Genomic DNA, 12,712 nt, shown 5'->3' on the forward strand with positions numbered 1-12,712 from the left:
TGATGGATAAATTAATTCTTCCTGACCAGGCGGGCTTTGTCCCAGGGAGAGCCACCTCACATAATCTGAGGACCTTGTTTTCCATTCTCAATAATGTCGCCCCAGAGCTGCCATTGGCGGCGGTACTTCTGGATGCCGCTAAGGCGTTCTGTTCGGTAGAATGGGACTGCATGTTCGGAGTGTTGCGTCGAATGGGCTTCCCACCAATCTTTCTGTCCTGGATTCAACTCCTGTACCAATCCCCAACTGCAAAAGTTCTCATTAATGGACGCGTATCCCAGGCCTTTTCCGGTCACCAGAGGGACACGACAGGGGTGCCCTCTATCCCCCTTACTATTCGCTCTGGCAATGGAGCCTTTAGCCTCCAAACTGAGGCAACATCATCAGGATAAGGCACTCCGATGCAACATGCCGATGATATTACCCTATATATCCGAGACCCACAACAAAATCTGAATCCAGTCCTCCGAGTTTATTGTTTTTGGGAAGCTGTCGGGAATTCCGATTAATTGGGGGAAATCTTGTGTCTTCCCCCTGACAGCGGCCACAGCCTGTTTCCCCTTGGACTTCCCCCCTGGAGTGGTGCGACGAAGACTTGCGATACTTGGGCATTCGTGTTACTAGAGACCAGGAGGAATTACTCCACCTCAACTATGGTACCGTGCTGGATCGTATTGTATTAATGGGTACGTCAACCGTTGGCTTGCCCTACTCCTCTCCATGGCAGGTAGAGCATCCCTAATTAAAATGGTGATACTTCCCCAACTGCTATACCTCTTTTTAAATATTCCGTTTCACCCAGGAGTTTTATTTATTTATTTATTTATTTATTTTTAAGACGCTCCGTGCCGAGCTGACACGCCTGGTTTGGGGAGGCAAACAACTGAGGCTACAGTGGAGGATACTCACTAGACAACACTCACAGAGGGGTTTTGATATTCCCGATTTTTAACTGTATTATACGAGCGCACAAGCCCATTATGCTTACCACTGGTTGCATCAAACACGCTATATGCCGCTGGTGGCGACGGAGCACTGGCTGGCTGACCCCATACCCATAGATGGCATGCTCTATGCCGCACCCAGCCTAAGGCACACAATTTCCACTACTGTCACATGTACCATAAATGCGTGGCACTGCATAAACACTCAGTTGCACAGCCCACTACTATACTCCCCGCTGCTCCCGCTTACTTATCACCCCACTATACCACTCCTCCAGGCCCTGCTAGTCCACCAATTCAAGAAACGGACTAAAATTGCCACGTGGGGGGACCTCTACCATAATGGACAATTCCGTACACGTGAACAGATATTCCAGGGGCTTCACCCATCCCCACTAGATATTTTCTTATACATTCGAGTTCAGCAGGGCATTCGCTCCGTCACTCCAGAGTTTCCTGCTGAGCACCCCCCCCTTCTCCATCCCTTACAATTGATGCTAAAAGCTCCAAGTGTGAGACGCCTTGTATCCATACTATATCACACAGTGCACACGCAAAGGGCAGAACCACCAACCAGCTTGCGCACAAACTGGAACTCTGAGCTGGGCTATGAGTTATCAGACGATCAATGGGAGTACTGCTGCTTACAAACTGAGCAGGTCTCGGCTAGTAGCCGACTCCGCATTACACATTACAAATTCCTCCACAGACTATACTATACCCCGGCTAAAATGTATAGACTCAAACTGAGGGACACAGATAGGTGCGACAGATGCAAGGCTCTGTGTGCCGATTTCCTGCATCTAGCTTGGTCCTGCCCTGAAATACAAGACTACTGGACTCAAATCTTTGATGCTGTAGCACTGATGACGATACCTGATTTTAGACGCTCCCCACTACTGTCCCTCTTGGGATACACTAAGCCTATTCCAGCACTGTACTGCAAATATATCGCTCTAGCACTCCTGATGGCCAAGAGGAGGATTGCATGCCGATGGGGCAGGGAGAGGGCACCCAAGTTTAAAGACTGGCTTAATGACTTGATATACTGCCAAGGGCAATTTTCCACTTATGCAGAGCTGCTACCACCCTCTTCCCGACCCAGGGACAAATGGGGACCCCTTGCAGGCTACCTTTTGGTGCACGCACGCACACCTCCGGCTGCTGACCCGGTGACAGACATGCCCTTAAATTACCCCATCCAAATGACGAGACAAACCACCGATACATGCTAATCAGACAGTACCTACACGCTTCCCCTACATACCACCTGTACTATATGCGGAAATGTACAATCGAAATATTCCCTGCTTCATGACATAGACAGAATAAGGCTCCACAGCAGGCCTGACTAGAGGTGTCAACAAGATATCTAATAATGCCTAATATGCTGGACTATGCACTGTTTTATTGTGATATTGATTGTTTAGCGAACTACTCATGAATTTGATCAAATAATACAACATTCCACAATGTTATGTAATCGCCCGTATCTACTAATGCATCCAAATGAATGTATGTTGTGCTCATAACTATATTCTCAGTAATATCGATGTATGTACTGTTGAAAATCTATAAAGAAAATAAAAAATTAAAACAAAAGTGCATTGATCTATGAACTTAATAACTAGTTCAGACACCAAGGTGCCCATACTTGGGATTAATAATAATAATAATAATCTATAACTTGAACACAATTCTTAACATTTGCATTGGCATGTATCATCTCTGATGAATACCATAAGAATAAGTGTCCATATTGTGTGACCTAATCTATCCCTGAAAATGTATTTTATAAGTTTCATTACAATTTTAGAAGTCACTATGGAGAAAAATACACCCACTGATGACAGGCTACAAATAATAAAACATCTTCTAAATTGAATTATTGGACTATGCATTCCCAATTCGGAAAATCCATTACCTTCTCTTTTTTCCCCTTTTTTTTCCCTACTTGGGTATCTATGTTAAAGTGTCTATTTTTTTTTATTTTGAAGCTCGTGTGTACCGCCCAGGTACTTCAAATCTTTATAATGTGCAAGTCTGCTTGTGACACTCTGCAATGTATGTATATCCTCTCTGCACTATGAAAAGTGGCCTGACACCCGTGGGTATTGTGATGCCCATTAATAATAAAAGCTTTGGAGGGAATGAAGGTTGATGACAGCTCATGATAGTCCCTGTGGCTCTTCCTTGTACCTCGGGAGGAAAGTGGGCCTACTGGTCTCTTGCCTGCAAATATGTACAGTCCTCCATAACCGTGGTCCTTCTTTTCTCCTGTGGTTTGTGTCCGATGTGCTCATCTGGTTCGTGTTGCCGTGATATATTGTAATCACAGAATGGAGTCTATATAGAGCACACTGTGTGAATGCAAAAAATGGTGGTTTCCGTGCCATGAAGAATATCTACCCCCACCCACGTGATGTGACAACCTGCGTGTTCTTCTTACTTCTAGTATCTAGTAATCCGGGTGAATAATACATCTGTGCTCTTCTAAATCAGTTTCTGCACACACTATACCTGATATCCATGCTCGATTTGACCAGCTCCTGCTCCAATAAAACCTTCCATTTATGAAGCACGCTCCTGGGCTTGTGCACTAGTTCTGTGCCTCATCAAACACCTTGGTGCGAAGCAGAACAGATGGAAGGGTGGGTTGTCCGGATATCAGACATACCTAATAGTCAATAGGTGACCTGCAGAGTGCACGCAGGTTTTTGTGGCAGATACAGTTCCCACATTGGCCATTTTATTGAGGTCTGAGGAAGGACACCCACGGATCTCCGCAATAGATAAATTAACGTTTATAAGCTGTATTACTGTGATTCGCAAGTGAGACTGGATCATTGAATGGCTGTGTAAAATTCCAGGCCTGGCACTTTATCTTGTTCATAGTGTTGCCTGGGCTTATTTCGAGCTGTTTCCTGCTGCAAATCATATTAAGGGCCCAACAGCTGGAGTTCCGTCTCATGTTTTTGTGACCAAAACAAAATTACGTGATAGATCTATTGGCCATATGTTTGATACATGTAGTGCTGTTATCAAACTCTCCCACGTCCTACCATGCAGATTTGAGATAATCTGTCTAAAACTAATTTCTGAATTGTTGTGGTTACTAGGTGGAATAGTATTTTTTGAGGCAGGACTCAGAATTTTAGAGTAGTACATTTCTCGGAGCGTTTGGAAAAAATATATGACCACAAGATGACACTCTGAGACCAATTCTAAATCACAATGTGGTAATGACGCCCTTCACACGCCCTTTCCAAATTGCTATTTGGTAACCACTTGGAAAGCAGTTGTAGAAGCCGGTAAAAGTTTACTGCATTAGAGTGTTCGTGACCACAAAGTTTTGTACATCTGGCTCATTGTTTCTAGGAGCAACACTCTTCAGATTTTCATTTGAAGCTCCTGCGCCTAGAAATTGAACAGTTCATGGACAAACAATGACCAGCACAAGAGTGTGGACCTTCACACCACACAAATCTTGGCCTCCACTCTGAAAAGTCCTTGTAAAAAGAAAATAATAATCTGAAAAAGCCAAAATCAACGTGTCAGAATTAAGCAGGTACTTTGTTGAAGGTGAAGATTCATCAACCGATATGTATTTACAGTGTGAAACAAAGTCTAGAACATGGGTCTCCAACTAGTAGCTCATGAGCTACTGTAGCTTTCCAGCTACCTCTGATTAGTTCACCTGTGTGCAACCCCACGTATTAAATTAGAGAGCTTTTGCCAGGTTGAATTATGATACATTTAAAAAAAATTACATTGTACAACACAAATAATATAAGTAGCTGTCAATGCGTTTTATTGAACACAAATAGCTCTCAATACAGAAGGGTTGGAGCGCCCTGGTTTAGAACATATCCTCTCATTTCACAATTGGCATTGAAGTATCTATGTAGAACTGCAACCTATGTTCAGAAAGACTGATAACTATTTGGTAGGAAGTGGGCATGCCTAAAACCGTCACATGTTGAAATGCTGACTGACAAAAGAAAACTCGTCCATTGTCAATGAAAATTAAAGCTCCAGTGTGGAATAAATTTACATTTAGGAAGTATTGGTATAATCTGTTTAGCACAATTTTATTTTCAGGATTAATACGTTTTTACTGGGTTAACACACACTTTGGCTCTCCCTTTGCCGTCCTTAAATCCTTGTACCTCTTTGCTTTGTACCTTGTTGATGATGTTGGACATGAAACTGAAGCTTTTGCTTTCCCTTTTTAAGTGTGGTGTAACCAAAGACCTTTTTGATTTTTTTTTTTTTTTTTTCTTCTAAAATTATCTATATGATATCAGGCCTTTTAGCGAGTCCGCTATATCCTTGGTTTCTTATTTTGTCATTTACAAGTATCTTCCACCCACTGCAGCATACATGGTTTTTTCCAAATTGATGAGGGCCCGGAAGCTTCTCCAACAATAATGCTTTGTTAAAAAAAAAAAAAAAAAAGATACAGCAAACATTCACAAACCCAAAATGTTAGCGGCTTTCACCAGACATGTTGGCTTTGCCAATGCTCGTTTAAGATGGGGAAAACTATCACCTTTTCAGAATGTCCTTGAACAGCCCTCTGCAAGGAACTGATAAAGGTTGTGCATTATTAGTATTACTCTTCTACAGAAGTCCAGTTTCCACTGGTTAGGGCAAGCAGGACTAAACTGTGAATCCCAAGGGCCATAACCAATCAAGTAGGTGCAAACTTGTTTTGTTAATGTCTGGAAAGTCTGGTAAGCTTGAATTTAGTTTGTTCAGATCACTGAGATTGACTGCAGACAATCCTTAGGAGTTGTTCTTTGACTGTGGGGCCCAAGAACAGAGATTCTACATCTTTACTGCAAGGACTGTGTATTTCTGTATACGTTTCTAGCTGCTTATTAGGTGTGTGCAGAATTTTCAGAATTTGCTTTCACATAATGCGACATTTCAGTAAATTGTGCGTAATTACAGAAAATGTATATCGTCATTTAATGCTATAGTTTAGTGTGAAAAACCCAGTTGTCTCAAGCCCCTCATGTTGTGGTTGTTCACATTGTTCCCACACTATAATTTTGCTGTGAATGTTACATGATGGGGCATAATTTGGAGCAATTCGCAAAGCAAGTTTAATACAAAATTCCACATGTTACGTCGGTGTAATTTAGATTGCCCCTGTGCCTATTCCATATAGGAGACATTAGACATGTTTTTTCCTATTATTTGCTATTGCTTGTTGCAGGTTTTTAAGCTTGTTTAGCCCCAAATGCTGCGTGTTTTTAACTTCTTATAAAACTTGACGTGACGTGATGGCAGATGTTAGGTGCTGTGCTCCAAACCAGCCAATAAGAAGCAGACTTTGAAGAAAACTTGCTGTCATTAGTTTGAACAGTAGGAGAGCCCACCTTAGGAAGCACTACAACGTTGGGCTTCCAACAGAAACAAATCCCCAAACCAAATAGGGAGCATTAGGCTATAGGCTATGTTGTGCTTAAAACTAGGGAAAGGGATGGAAACATATTGAGCATTTTCAATGATGGGTTATTTCCAGAAATGTTGTATTTATTTGTTCACTTTCAAAAGATGTGCTTGAATGAAACTAAGTTAATCACAAAACAGACTGTGAATAATATAAAAGGAAACGTAGAAATCATTTTGCTGCTGCTTCAGAAGCATCATTCATGCACACGTTTTCATAGTTACCAAGTTTTCAGACTGCTTTTGTATGTCACTTTAATGGATTCAGTTGTCATACAATTGACATTCTACTGTCAGATGTGTCTCACCCTTCGACTAACGATTTCTGGCAAATAAATCAAAGTGATTACCAGTATTAGGGTGCCTTTTTGTGAGTTTTGTTATTGCAGCTAAACATTTCACACCGGAATGAAAATACATCTGAAGCAAGCCAACCCCATTTGTGTGTCGACTGCTTTTAGCAGTATCCGAGTCAAGAGTAATGGCAAAGGTTTTGTTAGGAATAATTCGACTTAATTTTTTTTAAATTCTGACAATATTATAAGTGAAGTTAATAATAGTGCATCTGTGGAAATGGCAGTAGCCTTTGGAGAGTATTTATTTACTTGTTCTTCTCCCTTTCACATCCCTCTAATCTACAGTCTCTCACTCTCACTCTTTCTGGTCTTCGACAGCATTGTGAAATCTTCTACTACCATATCACACACATCATCCCCTACTTCACCGCCCTGAGCTGTGTTTAAAAGCACAGACCCTTGAATAGCTGGCACTGATGTGAAGGTTGAGGTACCTTAATCGATCTGGGCACAGGTACCTTGTGCAGAAGAAGATAATGCAGATCTCTTAGACATTCGATATTGGGAACGTTGACTGGAGTGATGGGGCACAGTTTTGCGGGGAGCTGTAGGGTTTGGGTTAGGGGTTACTGGAAGAGTTGCGGCTGTTGCTATAATAACGCTCCTTATGTTGTTCATTCAGATACCCAAAACAATATACTCAATGACGTGATCACCTCCTTGTCCCTAAGAGGGACAAAATAAGGAAGGTCATACGTTACCTAACCTCTGAGTAGAGCTCAACGTAAAGCAATGTAAAAAATACAGCTCACTGTGCCTATATCGTTTAGCAATGTAAGATGATTCCCGATATGTTACTCTTAATGTGAGTTAGAAGTGTGCAAATGTCACATATGCACACAAACTACAGAAATGCCCTGCCTCAATCCTCATGTGGACTATTTTAATTTCCCTCTGGCAGTCTGGACACACATTCATATAGAATGTGAGGGGGGGAAAGGGTCACCCTCTATCCCTGTGAATTGGAACTTTGCAGCAATACTTTCCAAGGACAGTAGTTTTGATATTGGGTGCTGCTACGCTGTCACTACAAACAAGCATCTGCAATGCAATAGGTCTCGCAATTACGTGAATTTGAGCTATTGGCATTGTAAATGACCATGCCTTTTCTTTTTTTTTTTTAAATAAATAGGCTTTGTCATTTACAATGCCAATAGCTTAAACTCTTGCAAATGTGAGACCTATTGCATTCCAAGTGCTTATTTTAAAGTGTATGTGGGGGTGGGATTGCAAACCGAAGGTAGCAGGAGAGTGTGGGAAGTATAACTGTAGATGTGGGGAAGCAAAACTGATGGCGCGGTGGGTGAAGGGGCACGGAGGGCATAGGGAAGCATACGATAGAGCAATGTGGTGGGCAGGAGGAGAAAAGCAAATGAGCGAAAGCAATGTTAAAATGGGGGGTGGGGAAGCATACCCTTTACAGGTAATCTGGGCCGAGGAGCAAAGCTCAGTGAGCTGCCACTTTGGAACTGAAGAACTGCTCAGTAAAGCTCTCCAATACCTTCCAGCCGGGTTCACGGTTGCGGGAGAGTGTGTCCAAAGAGACATTTGCAGCCAAAGAGTTTCTTTTATGATTCCATTTCACAGAGGAACACATTGAGAAAAGAGTTGTTGAAGTCATGGTCTTTAGCAAGTGAGCGGAGGAGCAAACCTAAAGCATATTCATGTTTAACATAGATGTTCGTTTAGAAAATTAACTCGCCAGATATAGCAGGATTTACATCACGTGTCTTTGACCTTCCTAAAGGAATCACTGAGTTGCCCCTGTCTGTCTCCAATGGCCCCTGAAGAGCTCCCCATTTGCTGCTAGTTAAACAAGCCGGTGGTCACAACTGCACATGAAACCCTCCTGCAGTGAGATAGTCATTAAAGAAATGAGTGCTTACAGACCAAAGAAGACGTACCGTGTAGCAACTGAAGTAAAAGGGCCAGTCCTCATGGGAGGTTACAAATGAAGACAAGAAGGTGCTAAGGAGGGATTAACAAGTCTAATAATTAATCCGAAGCCAGCATGCTTGCATGCTGCCACCACTGTCTTTTCCACACAACCTGGCAGAAATGGCAAAATCGGGTCCCTGAACTTCACAAACTGAGAGTGAGTGGCGTATTCAACTCGGAAAGTAAGCAAGAAAAGGAAAAGATCAGGCAAGTGGTTGTAGATGTTATCATGCAGGAATAAGAGCCTGTGTTAAAAGCTATGTAAAGGAAAACTGTTTAACTCGAGGAAAGTCGTCACAGATGTAAAATTAGCAAAAAATGTTTTAATTCGAAATACTCACGTAGTACAACTGGTGGTATGAAGTGAATCATATCTTTGCCCCAAACCATAAACCCTATCCCTGCAGAAAAAAAAACTTCAACAGATCGGAGCATACAAAACACCTCACATGCATATGTGGATAAGAAAGCAGATGGCACACTCCATTAACTTATCGTTTTTCAAATAACCTCGCTATTCACAGGACAAAAACAGTACATTCTTCATCTTGTAATATAGCCTGCTGCCAAGATATTTACTGGTTGTTAAAGGCCCTGAACCTGAGTAATAGGCCGGAGCCGCAGGTGGGGGGCCTATAACAAGGGAGAGGGCATTTAACAACCGGTATAGCTTAAGCAGAAGCACTATAAGGCTAGCAGAACATTCCATTCACTTAGGTTAGAGTGTTCTAAATTAAATAGAGAAACAGAAAGACAGGCATTGGAATGTTGGAGCAGAAGGCTTATACCAGCCATATAAGCCTGGAGGTACTCCATTGTTTTCGGAGCTTCCATTATTCTAATACTAGTGTCGCCATGTGCCGTTTATCATTTGTTTCAAATATTCACCCACTGTTTTCCTAGTCAGTGTGAAAGTGTACGAATACTTAATATGGGAGTAAAGAGGTTAAAATGGTTGTGTCTGACACTGTACTGTCTTAATCAGTCACTGTCTGAAGTTGCATGCACAGAGATCAGTTTGTTGACGGGTGAGTGAATATGGTGCCTTGTTCAGGGGTGAGTGTTTTAGGCGGGGTGGGGGGGGCGACCTTATATGATGAATTCTAGTCCATGCGGACATGCTTAGCGGAAGAACTCTTACCTTTGCTTGCTGCTGGTGTAGTAAATGAGCTGGGAAGCCCAAGAAAAGAGTGTGAAGTTGGTTGCAGATTCCTACTAACTGAGCGGGTGAGGGCAGTGCAAAGACGTTGACCACGTCATATCACTATTTAAAAAATTTTTTTTTTTTATAATTAGCAGGGAATGTGGGACAACACAACGGAGAAGGAGGGGAGGGAGCATCCGAGGGGGTCAGTGGTAGAGGGGAAGAAGAGAGAGTGCCTGAATCACATCAAGAGCAGCAGACGAGCTCTAATTACGTTGAACCAATTTGTGCATGGTCCATGCGCTACCGTAAGGAACAAAATGGACTCTTGGCCTGTGTTGGTCAATTAGAGGCAGTAAAGAAGAGTGACACTGTAGGATACAAATGATAAGCAGTAGGTGAGCTCCAAACCCTAAATTGTATACAATAGTGTCTTGCAAGTGAGAATACATGCAGCGCACATGCTACTGCAGGCTCGAGCTATAAATGAGTGCTTATGCTTACCATTCGACTTTGAGTTTAGAGATCATTTGAGCTATCAGAGCACCGCCTTATTAGTCCTGTATTTCAGGTCTCTGCTGTGTGAGGGATGCTGTATTTGGGTTCTACTGTGCGAGTGGATAGCTCGCATAGCCTGTGTGTGTGTTTGGTGGGGGGGGGTGAGAAGCTTACACTACTGATGTCATTTTTAACCACTTGTTTATTTCTTGTGCTTATTATTGAATCGTCAAGTCTTTCACTATAAAATAAAAAAGCTTAAAGAGCCTTTTCATTACTCATGCTAGTGACGTTTTATAGTTTTCCATAGCTTTATGGTACAGGGGACTCGGCTAGCAAAATGTCTTCTCTATTTTGTAATTGTTCAGTGCATTTATTTGTAGACCCTTGAAATGGCGGACGTTCAGAGGCTGCTAATTCAGTTCAAGGATGAAAGTGGAGAAATCCGGGGCTCTCCCTTCGATGTGCCCGTTGATATTACGCCTGATAAACTGCAACTTGTCTGCAATGCCATCTTGCTGAAGGTAGGTCCACAATAAGGTCCCTGTGTTGAATCTGCACGCATAACAAACCGTGACACAATCCATCTCCTCTGAAAATGACTTGGGGTGGGCAGAATTTGACTCTGCGCAATTACATAAAAACTCAGCAATTCCGCGGAGTTCCGCCAAAGGGCAGAAATAGTCACTTTGCGCTGTGATTTAGCGGCGGGAGCATGTTTTGTGCTGAAAAATTGCACGAACGGCAGCACACTGCGCGCCGGAGGATGCAGCTACTCAAGGTAACTTTGCTGCCGCTTATGTAAATTTTCTGCAGAAGCCTTCCGACCGGGAATGGTTGCGACGCCAGCGTTATAAAAATCTCGCCAGATGTCCTCCTAGCAACCGGAAATTGTTCTAGGGAACGCCATATCTTGTTTGCCAATTTACAGTTCCTGAGCCATACACAAGAAAAAAGTATGCACTATCAGAGGTTGCCAGAAAACTATTGAGCTATCATGATAGATCACAGTTGCTTTTTCATTACCTTTTTATTCATCATTTTGTTTGATATTAAACACAGCAAAAAAATGGTATTACAGTGAAGATGTGGAATCTGTAGTGTTTTTGATCAAAATCTCATCAAATGTCTCGTAAATTTGTAGGACTAATTTGCCTTTGTTTTTCTGGTTTTGAAGGAAGAGCCTCTTCCATTGGCATTCTACGTCAATGATCTTGAAATCGTGACGTCCCTGGAGAAGACTCTGGACACCCAGAGTGTGGAGACTGAAAGTGTTCTGGATATCATTTACCAGCCCCAGGCAGTGTTCAAGGTTCGCGCCGTGACCCGCTGCACTAGCTCCTTGGAAGGACACACAGAAGCAGTCATTTCTGTGGCCTTCAGTCCTACCGGAAAGTAAGGATGGTGAAGACTACGGCAGACTCCTTATGAAGGGCTGCAAAGAGGCCATTGTCCGATCATATCAGTGATTTGGTCATACAGATTTCCCCTACCCTCTTTGTTTTATAGCTCAGGGAGAAGGCTCTGTCCTGCACATTCAGTTGTACAAAATTTCTAAGTAATCCTTGGTCTCAAGGGCTTATATCGTTTTGTGCAAAACAGAGAGCACTCGAAATGGAAGCCTTTAATGTAATCGTAATGTACTGACCATTGCTAGAGTTCATCAATGATTCCAAGTCCTTATCATAATGGTCATTGAAGCCTTGACCATTGCTCTAGCAGAGAAATACCAAAGTTATGCCACATTGAGTAGGTCCTCTGCTTATTGTCCTTTCTGCACTACCTTTCATTCTGTAATGTTTTCCATCTTTGACTGATAACTTGTACAAATTGATAGCCCAGAATTGTGCAGCTCCGTCTTCTCTTCATTCCCACTTTTTGAGAATCTGGTCTAGTCGTTTTTTTCATTCAACCTCTGTCCGACATTAATTCAAGTATATTGATACCTATGTAGAAGTCAAGGTGCTCTGCAAGGCTGCATGGAACAGTTATTGAACCTGAAAATAATTTTGAGTGTTCCCTGCTCTCTGTGGGGGTTGGAGTTCTTGTGGCAGTAGAGCCTACGAATTTATCTACACATCTGGTGCTTTCATGTGATCTCTCAATTAGCCCAGGCTGCGATTGCACATAGTTAACCTTATAGGGTGTCTGGTCCAAAAAATAATGTCATCTGAATTGTAACCCATTCAGGTACTTGGCGAGTGGCTCAGGGGACACAACCGTCCGCTTCTGGGATCTCATGACTGAAACACCTCATTTTACAGCCAAAGGTCAGTATGGGAGAGCTTTAACTTTGTCAAGAAAACCTGTTTAAGACTTTAAATTCTTAGTAGTGTTGCTGTACCGGTGTGAGAGGCTGTTTAACATTTATA

At 42.4% G+C, this 12,712-nt stretch overlaps 1 protein-coding gene across 1 annotated transcript in view; it reads left to right on the forward strand.

Annotated features, from left to right (window-relative positions):
- Positions 1-12,712, forward strand: part of NLE1 (notchless homolog 1) — a 203,986-nt gene that overhangs the window by 12,266 nt on the left and 179,008 nt on the right. The window contains exons 2-4 of the mRNA XM_085647121.1: positions 10,724-10,864; positions 11,518-11,735; positions 12,531-12,610. Coding sequence (XP_085503247.1) covers positions 10,724-10,864; positions 11,518-11,735; positions 12,531-12,610 — 439 coding nt within the window. The remainder of the gene's footprint in view (positions 1-10,723; positions 10,865-11,517; positions 11,736-12,530; positions 12,611-12,712) is intronic.

The sequence above is a fragment of the Triturus cristatus genome, chromosome 3_2 (assembly GCF_964204655.1).
Source record: "Triturus cristatus chromosome 3_2, aTriCri1.1, whole genome shotgun sequence".
In the NCBI taxonomy this organism is placed as follows: domain Eukaryota; kingdom Metazoa; phylum Chordata; class Amphibia; order Caudata; family Salamandridae; genus Triturus; species Triturus cristatus.